Below are 15,259 nucleotides of genomic sequence, written 5' to 3' on the forward strand. Positions count from 1 at the left end.
CTAGAGATGACGGGAGTTGAAGATTTCTCCCTGGTTGATTGTGAGCGTTAAGAGTGAGGGGTATTCTGAGACATGATGATGCTTGTATTGAGCCTTATGAAGAGGGACTTTTGAAGTCAAATTTTGATCTCTAAGCATACATTGTAGTGCGGTTCAAAGGTTCCCCAAATTCTCATTCCGAGATACTACTAGTACTAGGTAATCTCCACATCATGCAGAGACCAAATGAATGCAGGGAATGCCATCCATGCAGAATCTTCCTGTGGATACATGAGGCTGTGTACAACTGACCTGGCTGTTGTTATTATTGATAAGCAGAAGTTATTCTAATTAACCTGGAACTACGAGTCGTTTACCCTTCTTGGACAAGTAAGCCTTCTCCCTCGTTCCCCAGCATTTCTTATTTTAGACAGCTCGTATGGCACCGCCACCTTCGTATTCTGGAGGGTCCTGTGGCTGAAGCGCAACGGCAGTTATGTATCATGCTGACTAACTGCATTCAACGATGCTCATTACCTCGTGTTCAGCTGGACAATTGCAACTTCAGCATAGCCCATGCTATGCAGCATGGTTTTGAAATGGATAACAGCCTATAGCCTAGGATATGGTTTCTAGAAGTAGTGGCTGCCTGCTTTGTGTGCAACGTCGAGTGAAGGTTGGTGCTTCTCCCTCTTTGCTGCCGCCAGACCTAGTTGTGCAGGCACTTACTGCTAGTCAATTCCAGTGTGATGAGAGACATCCTGGCTGCCTGAGATGCGAAACATATGGGCAGACCTGTCCTGGATATTGGAGGGGTTTCAAATTTGTAGCAGGGAAGCCTTATCGCTCTCGACGCCAACCAAAAGTATCCAACCTGCAAGCGGACAGGCAGCGCGACGCAGACTCCACGACGGATAGCAATTCTAGCAATCAAGAGACTTCAGCTATCGAGAGAGTCCAACAATACTCACTTGGAGTTGGAAATCTCAATGTACTGCAATGCCTGGACATTCTTACTTATGAGATCTCCCAGCCATTTGCCTCGTCATCGGGGTATGTGGTGTCTCGGTGGCTCACGTTTCTACCTGGTATGTATGGACAGAATAAAACATTAGATGCTACCGTGAGAACGTTTGTTGCGCATCATATTGGCAGCATAACTCGTAACCAGGAAGCTGTGCGTTATGCTAGGTGCTCTTATCAAGAAGCTCTTCGCAAGCTCCGGCACTCTCTGAATCATCGCTCGGAATGCCTTTCTTCCGAGATATACTGCTCAGTATTGCTTTTATGTCTATACGAGGTAAGGCTACACACTTACTAGAAGAAAAAAGAGAGCTAATGATGCCAGCTTTTTGCAAACCCCCTCGAAGGAGATTCATGGATAAAGCATGCAAAAGGTCTTAGTCAGTTGACAGAAGCTCGTGGACCATCCCGCTACAAGACCGAACTTGATAACGTTTTACTCAAAAGCTCTCGTGGCCTGATTGTGGGTGGTCCTTTCGACAAATACTGGCAATCCTCACTAACGTGTCAAGGTTATGTACGCGCTTTTTGGAGGAGAAAAATGCATCCTTACCTCAGATGAATGGCATACTGTAATGAGGCAACAGTACAACCCTGGCCTGTCATCTGGTCTGGATACTCTCGTGGAGCAATTTTTTGCCTACTTTACTCGTTCCCCGGCCCTTATACACAAGCTCTTCGATCTTAGAGAGGCAGATATAACCAATCCAGCCACCTTAATGAAGGTGTCGGAAATTCTGACTGAGGCGCTCGATATGCAGAACAAGCTTAGTGTTTGGTACGATGAGTTTTCTTGCACCGTCCCTATTCCCCAAGAGATTATCTCGTCCACCGACGATCCTGTGTATCCGATTGTCTTCTCCTATTCGGACGTTAATAGCGCCACCATTTTCTGTGGCTATTATTCTTACATGGTACTCATCCACGAGATCTTAAAGACCTGTGGCTACCCTGGCGAACACGCAGCCGTGGTTGTCTTTTTTCGGGACCAAATTTGCAAGTCTGTGGAATACACGGCTCAAGGACTCCTGGGTCCGTATCGAATGGGGTTTCCGTTAAGAGTGGCCTACGAAGTTGCAGATCCGGTCACTAGGGCGTGGATCGACGAGTGTTTGAAAAGGTTTTCGACATTCTATGCGATATTACACCCGGGAGCTTTTTAAGCACCGCACTGTTATGATTCCATATGCATTCATCAAGTTTTATTAAGATCAATATCAAATGAGTATGAAGTGGTCGAGTCTCTAGTCAACACCACAACGCATTGGGCTTTATGCCAGGCTATTCCTGAGAGTAGCGGCACGCCATCAGTTGTCCTCAGCATCGATCATAATAAAATCGGCTACCCGAAATGGTTCTGCGACAGCCCGTGAAACAAGCAACAGAACCGCAATAAAGATCTCCATCAGCAATCCCATTCCAGCCATGACGCTAGCATCCCCGATAACCGGACTATACTTCTGTGGGCCATATTCTGCCAACACAAAATAAGCAATTCGCCCCGTCAGGAACGGGAGAGTCGAAAGAACCACCAGCACACTCTGATAGCCAGTTGCGGAGAGTGTGCTGCGGGATGTTGCGGCCATCCCAATTACCAGGCAGCACACAAATACGAACGTGAGAATAAACCCCACTGTTCCAGCTATCGCACAACCGCGGATATTGATGATACCACCAACCAAGGCCAACAATATAGAAACGACGACAGGAAATCGGAAGAAGTGCAGCATGAACCGTAAATATTTCGGGTGTCGTGAGTTTCCGGGGCCGGTTTGGCCTGATTGTCCACTATAGAATTATTCTTTTTTTTTAGAATTTTTTTTTTTTTTTGGTTTCAGGGAGGGGAAAAGTGGGAAAACCATACGTTCGAAGGAGGATCAGGCTGACCTCAAAAAGAAGAGGTGATAACCCTACACCTTGCAGACAAGTTTCAGCGATCAGCATCGACTGACTTGGCTTGGGGTGAGAAATCATCAATGCTGAGCCGACGATTCGGACTAAAATGGATAGGATAAGTGATGTATTCTGCATGGGATGAACCAGCTTCACGTACGTTGTGCCAGAATGCCTATCATCCCCCACCAGGAGTAGAGAAAGCAACGAGCATTGCTTCGACGTTTCTTATGGTGCCAGTAGTGGCGTTCCTGGATGAATCTGGTGAAAAACTGAACAATAAGAATGAGCGAGAATAGGGTGATCTCCGCAATGGCAACGTTGCGTTTTTGCGCTGAAATTGTGAAATTGGAGATATTGTCTGGAAAGAGCGCCATAATATACATAAATACGGAGTACTTGCTCGGTCAAGATGAGGCACGGAGTATGCTTGAAGCACAGCACGTACACAACAGATGGTACAGACATGGCTTTTAATGAGGGTATTTATATGCTTGATTTTCCCTTCTACTTAATGACTGCAACAATAAACCCTGAGGATCTGTTCATTCTTCGTATTCCGTCTCTACCAGTCTCCTATACATAGGTACATAGTCGTGGAGCCATCGCGATGTCTGACCCATTTAGGTTTAGTGTCGAAGCTTGGCCGAGAAGAGCACGATGACTACATAATCCACAACTAAAGTGCTTCATTTTGTTCGGATTTGAAGGAATTGATTGGGACATCGATTGCGAGCTGAATAAGAAGTACCAATGGAATTCAGATTCTATCATGTTGTTAGGTAGCATAAGAGTTTTTTGTCTCTAAATAACCCAGGAGATGCCAGGTTAACTTTTAGTCTCTGTCTGGTCTCAGAGGAGAGAAGAGTACTCGGTACAGCACGGAGTACTCCATAAGCGAGTCAGAGGGAAATGGACGAGATTTACACTGTCACTGAGTACCAGGGACTAGCAATAGACTAAATTGATTCAACTAGACTGAATCTATTGTAGTACCAGTTATGGAGTAGATGATAGAATTTGTCGATCTGACTGTAGGTAAGTCATCTCATATACTCCGTAATGTAGTTAGTTAGTGAGATCTAGTGTTTCACCTTTGGCTCTGGGGGAATTGAGATTGCACGGACAATATTAGCCTCCAACCCTTTTCATTAAGGAAGTGTACGTACTCTCTGCCTTGGAATCTATATAGATCTCATACATATACACAGTGGTTCTTGTTGGTGTCGTTGAGATCCCCAAAGTCCTGAGAACAGCCACCAAGCTTATTCCGGCTTTAGCCAGAAAAGAAAAAGAAAACCGGCCAGTTGAATTGTTGATGGCTGACGATTCGGGCGGAATTATTACGGCGACCACCACTACTACTACGACTTCAATCTTTCGGACTCCTTCTGCTTTCTCTCCCTCTCCTCACCTGGACTATCTTGGGGATCCTGTTTCTCTTCGTCTCTCTTTCTCTTCCTTGGTGAGAATCCCATTCCCCTCTTTTCTACCCTCCTCTTTTCTCGGAATCCCTCCAGGCCGTCCCCCCTTCACCCTCCACGGTCGGCCTGCCGTTCATTACACCCTCCTCGGTCTTGGGATTCTCCTAGGGGCAATTTTCTGCTGTCTTGGATTCAGCAGAAAATTATAAATACTAATAATAAAAAAAAAACATACTTCTGCAGCGTCCCCAGCCACCTTAATATCTTCCAATCACCCGCAGGAGTCCAGGGTTCGCCAGCGCATTCCTGTCTCCCTTCCCCTGATCCCCTTGCCGCCGTCGCCGCAAAGCATCTGCCTGTGATCTGCTACCCCCTCTCTTCCCCGATCGGTCCCCTGCGTGCTGGATGAGTACGACGGCTTCTGCCTCTTCCAATGCACAGACGCTCGTCTGGCTCGCCTGCTGAGGACGACGCCGAAGATCCCTTGGTTTCTCGATCCCCCAATGAATCCCATCATGGTCCCAATGTCCTCGATTCGTCCGAAAAGCAGCAGCCGCGCACTCAGATAGCTAGGACCGGCACGAGCTTCGACCTGCGCCGAGATACCACCGGGATCTCGACGCCCCGTTCAAGAAATTCGAGCACGTGGAGGACCCTGTCGTCCTCGTCGACCGCAACTTTGACTTCCCATGAGCCTCGATATCTCTCCGCCATGATGCCCTTGACCTCTTCCCAGCGCCTCTCCGTGGAGACATCTCCCGATCCTCAACACCGTTCTCGATCGTCTCGTCTTCGCAGCCCTTGGGAATCCTCTGTTCTCACTGCGCTCACCACCGTCCTCGCGTCTTTGCTTCTCTTCTCGATTTTCCGCTCTTTCTCCGCCCTTCAGACTGGAAGCAATGGCTGTGGGATTCCCGTGATGAGTCCAACTTTCCTCCGCATGGTGGGGTTCGATACAGAGCATACACGATTTGCGAGCAAGTATAATCTGTTTCTCTACCGGGAGGAAGGTGTAGACCCGTACAACCAGGAAAATCTTGGGGTAGGCTGCCTTGTTTTCCAACGCGCAGGATTCCAGTCCAAAGCTCAAGCTTACTGACCATCCGTCTCATTGTCTAGTTAAATGGGGCACCTGTTCTCTTTTTACCTGGCAATGCAGGAAGTTACCGACAAGTCCGATCTCTCGCCGCTGAAGCGTCCAGACACTATGCAGAGGTGGTTCAACATGACCAGGAACGTTTGAAGGCAGGAACCCGGAGCTTGGATTTTTTCATGATTGACTTTAACGAGGATATGGCGGCGTTTCATGGACAGACTCTGCTCGACCAGGCGGAATACGTAAATGAGGCGGTGGCTTATATCCTCTCCCTCTACCATGATCCCCGACGCACCCGAAGAGACCCTGAACTTCCTGACCCTACCTCGGTCATAATTGTCGGACACTCAATGGGCGGGATTGTCGCACGAACTGCATTGACAATGGCAAACTTCCAAGAGAATTCGGTCAACACCATCATCACGATGTCAGCACCCCACGCCAAACCTCCGGTTTCGTTCGACTCGGATATTGTTCACACCTACAAGCAGATCAATGACTATTGGCGAGAGGCCTATTCGCAAACCTGGGCTAACAATAATCCTCTGTGGCATGTGACTCTGATCTCAATTGCGGGTGGTTCGCGCGATACTGTGGTTCCGTCCGATTATGCGAGCATTTCGTCCCTCGTCCCTGAGACTCACGGCTTTACTGTGTTCACCTCGACGATTCCCGATGTGTGGATTGGGGTAGATCATCTTTCGATTACTTGGTGTGATCAGTTCCGCAAGGTTATCATCAAGTCCTTGTTTGAAGTTGTTGATGTGCGCCGGGCCAGCCAGACGAAGCCCCGGGCAGAACGAATGCGCATATTCAAGAAATGCTATCTCACGGGATTGGAGCCTGTATCTCAAAGGATGCTCCCTCGTAACGGTAATTGCCCTTGAACCCGAAAGATCGCCTTGGTTGCTAACGAAGCTTGTTTTAAATTAGAACCGAGTACCCTGTTAACTCTTGAAGACCATACCAATACGATCTTGTCACCAGGACAGCGACTCGTACTCCGCGAGCTCGGCCATCGCAGCGTTCCCAACGCGCACCTGCTCCCTGTCCCTCCGCAAGGAGTGTCTGGAAAGAAGTTCACCCTTCTCACAGATCAGTCCTTTGATAAACCCGGTGACCAAGGAAATTTAGAGGTGCTGTTTTGCAGCGTGTCCCCTTTACACAATGGAAAGTTTCAGACGTTGTTTTCTCTGAATCTGGACTTTTCCGGAGTTAATGTGGGCTCAACACGTCTCGCGTGCAAGAACGCGGCTGTAGATGGTATTCACCTTCCTGCATCGACCCGTACCTCCAAGAACGCGTGGGACCTGGTTACCCCGTTTTCATATCTCCAGTATGATCTGGAAGACCTTGCTGAACATCAATTTGTGGCGGTTGTCGATAAAGCCCGGGCACCGACTCGTGGGTGGGTTTTGGCAGAATTCTCCGACAGCTCGGATGCCCTTATTAAAGCCAAGGTAGGCTTGGGGGGGTTACTTAGTGCTGGACTGAAAGTGCGACTACCAGCCAATCGACCCATGCTTACTGAGGTGAAAATCCCCGCGTTATACTCAAGTCTGCTGGACTATAAGCTTCGCGTCGTTCGCCAGCGTCACGGTAACCAGCAAGAGCTTTTTGCGCCTCTCCTACGCCAGTCGATCCCGGACCCTCACGAGTCGAAATTCTTCGTCAATGTAGACCAGGTTAACGTGAACCTACATGGTCTTGCACCATACATGCCTCCTCCGCTCCGTGAACAAACAATCCAGAACGGCGTTTCCTTCCAGCTGTGGACGGACCCGACTTGCGATTCCACAGTAGACATTACCTTGACGGTAGACATTGTTAGTAGTTTGGGCGAGCTTGTGATGCGGTACCGCACCGTGCTTGCGGCATTTCCTCTCCTTGTGGTTGCTTTGGTTCTTCGAAAGCAATTCCAAGTGTATGACGAGACCGGATTTTTCATCACGTTTGCCGAGGGGTTGGATAGCGCCTTGCGGTCATCTATGCCGGTCTTGCTGCTGGCTATGTCGCTGCTTGCTTCTTCTCTCGCTACCTCGACCACCCTACCCACAGGGGATGGCCCGTTCCACTGGGCCACGAATTCCACCGAGTCACCTATTGACTTTACGAAGAATGATCTGCTTTTGGGCTCTCAAGACACATTCTTCTGGTTCCTCGTTCCTGTGTTTGGCTTAATTAGTGTCGGAGTGTGTGTCATTGTCAATTATGTGGTGCTCTTCATCCTTTCCGTTTTCTCATTTGTCTACGGCGTTGTGAATAGCAAGTCAGGGTATATCCGTCGTGATGACAAGGGGTGAGTTTGATATAATTTCCGTAGATGGATATCGCTAACATGTTTAGGAATCTTCCCATGTTTCCCGCCCCTTCTCCTCGGCGTCGATTAATCAAGATGGCAGTCCTACTGATACTGGTGTCAACTGCTATTCCCTATCAATTCGCGTATTTGGTGGCTTGTATTGTGCAACTAGCAACATGTGTCCGCGCACAATGGCACGCTAAAGAGACTGTAGGTCTTCCTTCCTATTAGCAGTGTATCACAAACTTACAGGCTTGCAGAGATCAACGGCTCACTATAACTTTTCTAACTACACTCATTCTATGTTCATTCTCATGCTTTGGGTTCTCCCGATCAATATCCTTGTTCTCCTCGTGTGGGCTCATAACCTTGTTGTACACTGGTTCATGCCGTTCTCATCGCACCATAATTTGTTATCCATAATGCCCTTTATTATCCTTGTTGAGACTATGACTACCGGGTCAATGGTTCCTCGGGTTACTACACGGTAATTTCGCTCTTTACCCCATATACGAGCCAGGGACTAACGAAAGTAGCCTAAAACATGTCACCTCCGTCCTCTATTTCTGCATTGCCACGTATTCCGCCGTGTACGGAGTGTCGTACGCCTACCTTTTGCACCACCTTGTCAATATCCTCGCCGTGTGGCTCGTGGGAATTTACCTGGTCCGTGGCGGGTTCTCCCTTCGACGCTTTTGGCGGATCCTAGAAGGAGAGGAAGGAGCCGCAGGGACCTCTGAACCAGGGGGCCATATGAAGAAAAAGCCATGACCGATATGCCCCTTTCCTTTCTCCCGACACCTATACCTTTTCTCTCTCTTGAGCCCCCGCTGATTATATTCCCCTCTTCTCTGTTGCATTTTGCGGCTTTTAGCCATGCCTATACGGAGTTGTACTTTGGCGCGGCGTTTTCTTCTTCTTCTTCTTCTTCTTCTTTTTTTTTTTTTTTTTAAATCGCTTACTATTTATTTATTTATTTACTTACTTATTTTAACTTACGCACATGGGTCAGGCTGTACAGGGCGAATTTTGTTTTCGCTGGTCCTATACGAAGCGAGGAGCAGCGGAGTTGCACCCAACGAGGCAATGTGGATTGTGACTGGATTTGCATACGGTTGATACGATTGTATATAAGTTGGATCTGGATATAGATATGCCTGGCCCGGACTCAGATCCTGATGTCCTGATGGACTTTGACGCTAGAGGGAGTGAGTTAGAGCGAGAGCGAGAGTGAGAAAGACATACATATTAATGTTTGATTACGCTAATTTTTCTGGACGCCGAAATTCGGTCAATAAATCTGACTACTATCCTTTTCGACGTAGTTCCTGGACTAACTATATATATAGTATAATTATATACTACGTAGTCACCAGTTTAACGAATTTCTCCAGATTATTTTCGTGTATTCTACCGGGTTCTCCCCGTCTTTTTAAACTCGCTCCGTTTGTTGGCCTCGCTTTTTCCCATGGATCTTTGCAAGCAAATTTCTCGCCGAAATTTTCCTCCCCATACTCTGTACTCTGTAGTTCTGATTCAGGTTGCAGCTTGCCAAGTGTACTCAATTCCTCCGCAAGCTTTGGGTGGTGTTCGTGGATCAAAAGCCAAGCCGGGTTAAGAAAACCGGGCCGTCTGGGCGAGTTTTTCGCATACATCAGAGGAGTCGTGAGAACTTATTCTCAACCCCAACTCCTTACGGAAAGGGGAAGAAAGGGACACCCTGGAAGCAGATGCGAGCGGCCTCCGTGCGATTCATCCCGCCTTGATCATTCTGGAAAAATGTCTTTGCTGCGGATCCCCTGTTGTTGGACCAGGTCACTACCTAGGTAGGTAAGATGGTTGGTTGGTGGATGAAGGGACATCCTTCCAGCCGCAGTTCCACCCCCACACGAAAAGTCTGTGTGGTGGGGGGGATGTTCCATGCTCATAGTAGGTATTCGGATATTGGTACGGAGTACTCCGTACAGAGTAACTTGTTTGTCTCGAGTCGGTTCTCATTCGTTCTCGGAGGACTCGACTGGTTTTGGTGGCTACTTATTCCTGTGATGGGATGAAGCTATGTATGAGAGGATTGGTTGGCTCTGTCGGTAGGGAAAAGTAAACGAAGTTCCCGGAGGGTGTACTCCGTACACAATATAGACAGGATAATGTCCCGCTTTTATGAGGGCGCTGAGCAGTGATCAGGTAGTTTTTTTCTTCATAATACTCAGTGGAGTGGTGGCCGTCATGTGACAATCACCTCAATATGAACGCCCTTTGTTGTCTAAGATTCCTTCAGCTTTCAACGCTTCCTTGAGGGCTCTCATCACTAACCTCAAATCCAAGGTAAGGTCCATCTGAGCGTAATCTTCGTTCAATCGGAGTGGCCTATTAATATCCCTGCATTCAGATCTATGATCCATCAGATAGATTGCACCACCTTCCTAAGATAATCGCTACGATGGACTCGCCAGGTGCAACCGTCCAGCCTACAGGCCATCTTCCCCGCCGCGACTGTTTCCATTCCTCCACCTGCGCCTCAGACGTTCCAGCATCTACCATGTCCCAGACGGTACGATCTACTTGAAGTACGCTGGAGATGGCCATTTCGTCGAGGCCGTCTACCACTATTACGCCCTTCTTCAACGACGTGAGATCGCACAACAATACCTCGAGTTTTCCGGAGTGACCAGCTCACAATTTGAAACCCTCTCTGATCGAAACTGCCCGTGCAAATCCATCAGACTCAGCTAATAAATAGGCTTGGGGATTGGGCCAAGGAGCCCGACATCTGCAGGGTGGTAATAGCGATTAAAAAAAAAACAAAACTCCGCAGTGGAAGCACCACCGGTATACTAGTTCGTGCTTTGCCACGCAGCTCCCAAAAATCTTTCGCAAATTGGATTAACAGGTCCCTTGTGAGTATGGCATCAATTCCTAGCCACTTTTGTTGTCGAGATCGGAACCTCAGAATCCGCGTCGCGGCTTGCTATTGACGCTCGGGGTTGGCTGGAGACACCAGGCGCCACCGTGAGAACTGCCCTAACGATCTCCCTTAATTACAACAACGATGATGATTTGATTACGATTGAAGTTTGGAAGGTTGATGATAGAAACTCTGCCATCAGCACCGGCAATATGCCGCTCTCTGCATTCCGGATTCTGTTGATGGATATTTTACGTGCACCTGGGGCAACCGTGCCTACGAGTTCTGGCCGTTTGATGGACCCTGTCACGCAAGCTGTCACTCCGACAGATGAGGTTCGTCTTGATTTTGACATATTCGTTGGCCGCCAAGCGGCAGGAATCATGGAAGGCGATGTCATACTCACGAGGTTGATCCAATTTGCGAAAGATTTTTGGGAGCCACGCAACGGCAACTCCAGAACCAAAGCACGAACTAGTACAGAGTATACCAGTGGTGTCTCCACTGCAGAGTTTTGTTTTTTAATCGCTATTACCACCCTGCCTTTAGCCGTCTTAGCTACCTAGGTAGTAATGAATTCTTTCTTAGTTAGCAATATCATTCCATTATCATCAACTTTCTTCCCATGTTACAATTGTGTTATGCTTTCTTATTCGGTTTTTATTTTATTTCATTTTTTTTAAATTCTTAATCGGCAGGACCAGCTTTCTTGTGCTCCGGGAGGATATACCGGGCCTATACGATATAGATGCTAGTGGGTGAAAGGGAAGCTTAAAAGAGCATCGACAGTGTCGTTTCTGTCAGTGATCAGCTCAGGCCGGCCAGGGGTGGGTATCTATGGTATTAATATGCATAACGGTAATCATAATAATCATGACGATGGTTACTTTGAATTACGGGGAATTAAATCTCAGGATGGAGGGTTTTTGGTGCAGCTCAGGTGACTTGCTCTCGTCTCTTTTCTTTTTTTACTTCAACATCAATCCTTTCGGAATGCAACCATTCTAAACAAGAAGACGGAGGCAGTCATCTGCAGTGTCTCGCGTATCTTTCCATTTAACAACATTCTCCATTGTCCTAATGACCTAACTTCTTCGCCCCATCCGTAGTAGTGGTAGTACTACTATACGGCCCGCCTCCTCCTCCTCCCCAATCAGCCAAGTTGGCCCAAGCCAGACTGACTGATCGGCATCTGGCTATCTTCTGCGGGGTGAGATGGGTATTTCCCGCTTCCCAGTTCTTCCTGTGACGCATAAAGCCTCTCGCGGCCCTCGGTTTCTCTCGTCTTTCTTCGCCTTTTCTGCTTCCGACCAACCAAGGGGTGCCTCCTTTCCGCCAGAGCTTTCTTTCTCTTCTGTAGCTCACCATGGCCGAATCCAGCGAGGAAAAGTCTCCGATGGGCCAGCACATTGAATCCCCTGTGATACATGAGCCGCTGTCTATGAGCTGGAGAAAGTATCTGGTTACGCGTCTGCCAACCCTCAAGCCGCCTATGAACGAGGCGCCGAATCCTTTCAAGGCCCTTGCTTTACTCAACAGACAACAATGGCTTTTCTTTGCTGTTCGTTCCACTCTTGTCCCCCTCTGCTTTCTTTTCTTCTCCAAGTGCCACGCTCACAGCTGTAGGTCGCGTTCTTTGGTTGGACTCTCGACGCCCTGGATTTCTTCACCGTCTCTTTGACTACCTCTGAGCTCGCGGAGACATTCGATAAGTCTATCACCGATATCACCTGGGGCATTACCCTCGTGTTAATGCTCCGGTCCGTCGGTGCCATTCTTTTCGGAATTGCCTCCGACCGCTGGGGCCGCAAGTGGCCCTTCATCGTGAACAACATTCTCTTCATTGCCCTGGAGATTGGAACGGGTTTCACCCAGACATATAGACAGTTCCTTGCCTGTCGCGCGCTCTTTGGAATTGCCATGGGTGGCCTGTACGGTAACGTCGCTGCTACCGCGCTGGAAGACTGTCCCATGGAAGCCCGAGGTATTGTATCTGGCCTGCTGCAGCAAGGGTATGCATTTGGGTACTTGCTGGCTACGGCGTTTGCTCGCGCCTTGGTCGGGACTACGTCGCACGGATGGAGACCATTTTTCTGGTTTTCTGGTTGTCTTCCAGTGCCGGTGATTATCTTCCGTCTTTGTCTTCCTGAGACCAACGCATACCGGGAGCGCCAGGCCATCCGCGAGGAAATCCGCGGTGGAGTCACGGCTACTTTCATGTCGGAGGGTAAAGTCGCTGTGAGGCGGCACTGGATGCTCCTGATCTACCTGGTGCTGCTGATGGCCGGATTCAACTTTATGGTACCTGATACCTTCTTATGTTCTCTTCCTAAAAAGAACAACGAAATATTCTAACCCAATCATCTAGTCCCATGGGTCCCAGGACCTCTACCCTACCATGCTTGGACGCCAATTCGGCTTCTCCTCCAATGCTGTGACGGTCACCCAGGTCGTCGCCAACCTCGGCGCTTTGACTGGCGGCACACTCTGCGGCTGGGCAAGTCAAATCTTCGGCCGCCGCTTCTCCATCATTGCCATCAGCATTGTAGGCGGCGCTCTTCTCTACCCGTATACTTTCGTGACCTCCGAACGCGTCATGGCTGCCGCATTCTTCGAGCAGTTCTGCGTCCAGGGCGCATGGGGCGTCATCCCCATTCACCTGATGGAGCTCTCACCCGGTGCAATCCGCACGTTCACCGTCGGTACAGCCTACCAGCTCGGTAACCTGGTGTCGTCGGCGAGTTCGACGATCGAGTCAACAATCGGGGAGCGGTTCCCGCTCCCGCCAACCGAAGAAGGCCAGAAGCGGTACGAGTACGGCAAGGTTATTTGTATTTTCATGGGCTGTGTTTATGCGTATACGATTATCGTGACGTTTTTGGGGCCTGAGCGGTTAGGAAGACAGTTTGATGTTGCCCATGATGCGGATATTGCGGCTGTTGCAGAGAAGGGGAGAGATGCGAAGGATCCGGAGGAGGGGCTTGCATCCAACTAGGTAGTCGATTCATCGCCGACTCTGCCAATTCTATGAATGCCCTTCTGAATTACCTTGCGCTTAGACATATAGAGGGGGGGGGGGGTGCATTCTATTGAGATCTACTGTCTTGGTGTGATGAGTCTCATTGTTGATATGTTGACATGTTAGGGCTCGCTTGCTTGCTTGCTTGCTACTCCGTACTTCATCCAGGAAGGAAGGAAGGTTATTGCTCTGAACTCTAGTGCGTCCCATTTAATGATAATGACTCGAAAGGGGGGCCTGCACGTAATACTTGGAAACAAGTAGATGTCGATTCTTTCTATCCTGATCATAGAGTAGGTATTACTATATGACGTCACCAAGTGCAGTGGGCTTAGCAGTAGGTATACAGTATATATATATATATATATACTCTGCGTTTTCCAACTTAATTCCAACGATCCCATTTCGACCTACTCTTTATCCCCGTTCTAGACAACAGATCCGGCCTCACGACCAGAAGCCCAAAAAGAATCATTCTCCAGAGTTGCACTTCTCAAGTTTCCTAAGTTCTCGAGAGGATAGCGACTATGAGACCAATGATGAACAAGAAGAAGAAGAAGAAGAAGAAGAATTACACAATATTCTTGGCTTCTCACTTGGCCTCGAACGAGAAGTCAACCTCCAAGTCAGGATCAAGGGCGATATGTATGTATTGCTTATTGTGTGAATTTGCCGTTCTGGTACGTACGTGCCTATCTGATGTTTCGGTTTGGTCTTGGTCTTGGTGTGGTTGATTGTGCTGACATGTCTGAAGGGCATGATTTCTACTTGTACCTCTATCTCCTATGACTATCTCTCTATGTTTGTCCTATCTTGGATTTTAAGGATAGAGGGGCAAGAACTGTGTGGTGCAATTAATGAGCCCAGTGCAAGTTAGGGCTAATTATTTCATCCGTAATGGCCGATGAAATATGCTGAATACTGGAAAGCTTGGAAGCTGTTTGATATACAAGAAATCATGGTTCATTTTTAGCACTCAAGCGTCCTTTTAATGACAAATATCAATATCAAAGGCGTAGACATAACAATACTCAGGATTCCAATGCGCATATACCAATGAATTAAGCTATACGATGATACCTACCAGAACCAAGCCAACGAAGAAGAAACGCATCTTCTAGCTCCGTATTGATACCTTTCTTTTAACCAAAGATCGAAGCAATCACTCTTCATCCTTCGTCTCTTCAGCATCACCAACTAATATCTCCTCCACCCCCTGGAAAATCGACGCAAACTGGATCTCAACATCCATAATATTCCTCCACTGGGCTTCGATGCTCTCTAACTCGCGGATCTCCTCGTTCGTGATCTCGATCCGCTCAGTGAGGTCTTTGATTTGGGCCGTGAGCATTTCAATGGCTTTCATTGCTACGACGAATGCGCTCAGCTTTTCAAACATTCTCTGTTTTCCGCGTTGTTTCATTATCCATCGTTAGTTGTGAGTTGGGCTGATTGGGCTGGGAAACAGGTGCCTTACCAGCGCCAGCTCAGCTGTGGAGTTGGACGATGGGGTGAATGAGAGGCATTTGGGGACTTCATGAGGCTGGGTTTATGGTCAGTGAGTTGGGAAGAATGAAGATACAGTATGCAGATACACTTACACTTGGGATTCTCATGG

At 48.3% G+C, this 15,259-nt stretch overlaps 7 protein-coding genes across 7 annotated transcripts; 6 read left to right on the forward strand and 1 right to left on the reverse strand.

Moving 5' to 3' along the window:
- Nucleotides 1–604: 604 nt before the first annotated feature.
- P175DRAFT_0535587 (uncharacterized protein) lies at nucleotides 605–2,165 on the forward strand (the record flags this gene model as incomplete). The annotated part of the gene is made up of 3 exons (XM_040900234.1): nucleotides 605–1,279; nucleotides 1,328–1,465; nucleotides 1,515–2,165. The coding sequence occupies 3 exons, from the start codon at nucleotides 605–607 to the stop codon at nucleotides 2,163–2,165; spliced, it is 1,464 nt and encodes a 487-aa protein (XP_040749236.1).
- Nucleotides 2,166–2,309: 144 nt separating this feature from the next.
- On the reverse strand, nucleotides 2,310–3,441 carry P175DRAFT_0486597 (uncharacterized protein; the record flags this gene model as incomplete). The annotated part of the gene is made up of 3 exons (XM_040895636.1): nucleotides 3,056–3,441; nucleotides 2,867–2,999; nucleotides 2,310–2,790 (listed from the first exon to the last, which is right to left on the reverse strand). The coding sequence occupies exons 1-3, from the start codon at nucleotides 3,279–3,281 to the stop codon at nucleotides 2,310–2,312; spliced, it is 840 nt and encodes a 279-aa protein (XP_040749237.1). The 5' UTR covers nucleotides 3,282–3,441.
- Nucleotides 3,442–4,059: 618 nt separating this feature from the next.
- Nucleotides 4,060–4,640, forward strand: P175DRAFT_0380422 (uncharacterized protein). The gene has a single exon (XM_040892968.1). It carries the CDS (start codon nucleotides 4,214–4,216, stop codon nucleotides 4,526–4,528), a length of 315 nt encoding a protein of 104 aa, XP_040749238.1. The 5' UTR covers nucleotides 4,060–4,213; the 3' UTR covers nucleotides 4,529–4,640.
- P175DRAFT_0504604 (GPI inositol-deacylase) lies at nucleotides 4,273–8,718 on the forward strand. The gene is made up of 6 exons (XM_040897908.1): nucleotides 4,273–5,361; nucleotides 5,439–6,288; nucleotides 6,349–7,714; nucleotides 7,762–7,927; nucleotides 7,978–8,204; nucleotides 8,254–8,718. The coding sequence occupies exons 1-6, from the start codon at nucleotides 4,753–4,755 to the stop codon at nucleotides 8,486–8,488; spliced, it is 3,453 nt and encodes a 1,150-aa protein (XP_040749239.1). The 5' UTR covers nucleotides 4,273–4,752; the 3' UTR covers nucleotides 8,489–8,718.
- A 152-nt stretch (nucleotides 8,719–8,870) lies between these two features.
- Nucleotides 8,871–11,188, forward strand: P175DRAFT_0535590 (uncharacterized protein; the record flags this gene model as incomplete). Its single annotated transcript, XM_040900235.1, has 4 exons — nucleotides 8,871–8,947; nucleotides 10,171–10,425; nucleotides 10,533–10,546; nucleotides 10,638–11,188. 4 exons carry the CDS (start codon nucleotides 8,871–8,873, stop codon nucleotides 11,186–11,188), a joined length of 897 nt encoding a protein of 298 aa, XP_040749240.1.
- A 449-nt stretch (nucleotides 11,189–11,637) lies between these two features.
- On the forward strand, nucleotides 11,638–13,987 carry P175DRAFT_0504606 (sugar transporter family protein). Its single transcript, XM_040897909.1, has 3 exons — nucleotides 11,638–12,183; nucleotides 12,249–12,923; nucleotides 12,991–13,987. Exons 1-3 carry the CDS (start codon nucleotides 11,989–11,991, stop codon nucleotides 13,615–13,617), a joined length of 1,497 nt encoding a protein of 498 aa, XP_040749241.1. The 5' UTR covers nucleotides 11,638–11,988; the 3' UTR covers nucleotides 13,618–13,987.
- P175DRAFT_0380627 (uncharacterized protein) lies at nucleotides 13,784–14,382 on the forward strand. Its single transcript, XM_040892969.1, has one exon. It carries the CDS (start codon nucleotides 13,949–13,951, stop codon nucleotides 14,306–14,308), a length of 360 nt encoding a protein of 119 aa, XP_040749242.1. The 5' UTR covers nucleotides 13,784–13,948; the 3' UTR covers nucleotides 14,309–14,382.
- Nucleotides 14,383–15,259: the final 877 nt, after the last annotated feature.

The sequence above is a fragment of the Aspergillus ochraceoroseus genome, assembly GCF_002846915.1.
Source record: "Aspergillus ochraceoroseus IBT 24754 chromosome Unknown P175scaffold_9, whole genome shotgun sequence".
Lineage (NCBI taxonomy): Eukaryota > Fungi > Ascomycota > Eurotiomycetes > Eurotiales > Aspergillaceae > Aspergillus > Aspergillus ochraceoroseus.

Coding starts and splice junctions, on each gene's coding strand:
- P175DRAFT_0380627 (XM_040892969.1), top strand. CDS start 13,949: ATGACGTCACCAAGTGCAGTGGGCTTAGCAGTAGGTATACAGTATATA.
- P175DRAFT_0504604 (XM_040897908.1), top strand. CDS start 4,753: ATGCACAGACGCTCGTCTGGCTCGCCTGCTGAGGACGACGCCGAAGAT. Junction 7,715..7,761: donor ATCCGTCGTGATGACAAGGG/GTGAGTTTGATA, acceptor TAACATGTTTAG/GAATCTTCCCATGTTTCCCG. Junction 8,205..8,253: donor GTTCCTCGGGTTACTACACG/GTAATTTCGCTC, acceptor TAACGAAAGTAG/CCTAAAACATGTCACCTCCG.
- P175DRAFT_0380422 (XM_040892968.1), top strand. CDS start 4,214: ATGGCTGACGATTCGGGCGGAATTATTACGGCGACCACCACTACTACT.
- P175DRAFT_0504606 (XM_040897909.1), top strand. CDS start 11,989: ATGGCCGAATCCAGCGAGGAAAAGTCTCCGATGGGCCAGCACATTGAA. Junction 12,184..12,248: donor AACAATGGCTTTTCTTTGCT/GTTCGTTCCACT, acceptor TCACAGCTGTAG/GTCGCGTTCTTTGGTTGGAC. Junction 12,924..12,990: donor TGGCCGGATTCAACTTTATG/GTACCTGATACC, acceptor CCAATCATCTAG/TCCCATGGGTCCCAGGACCT.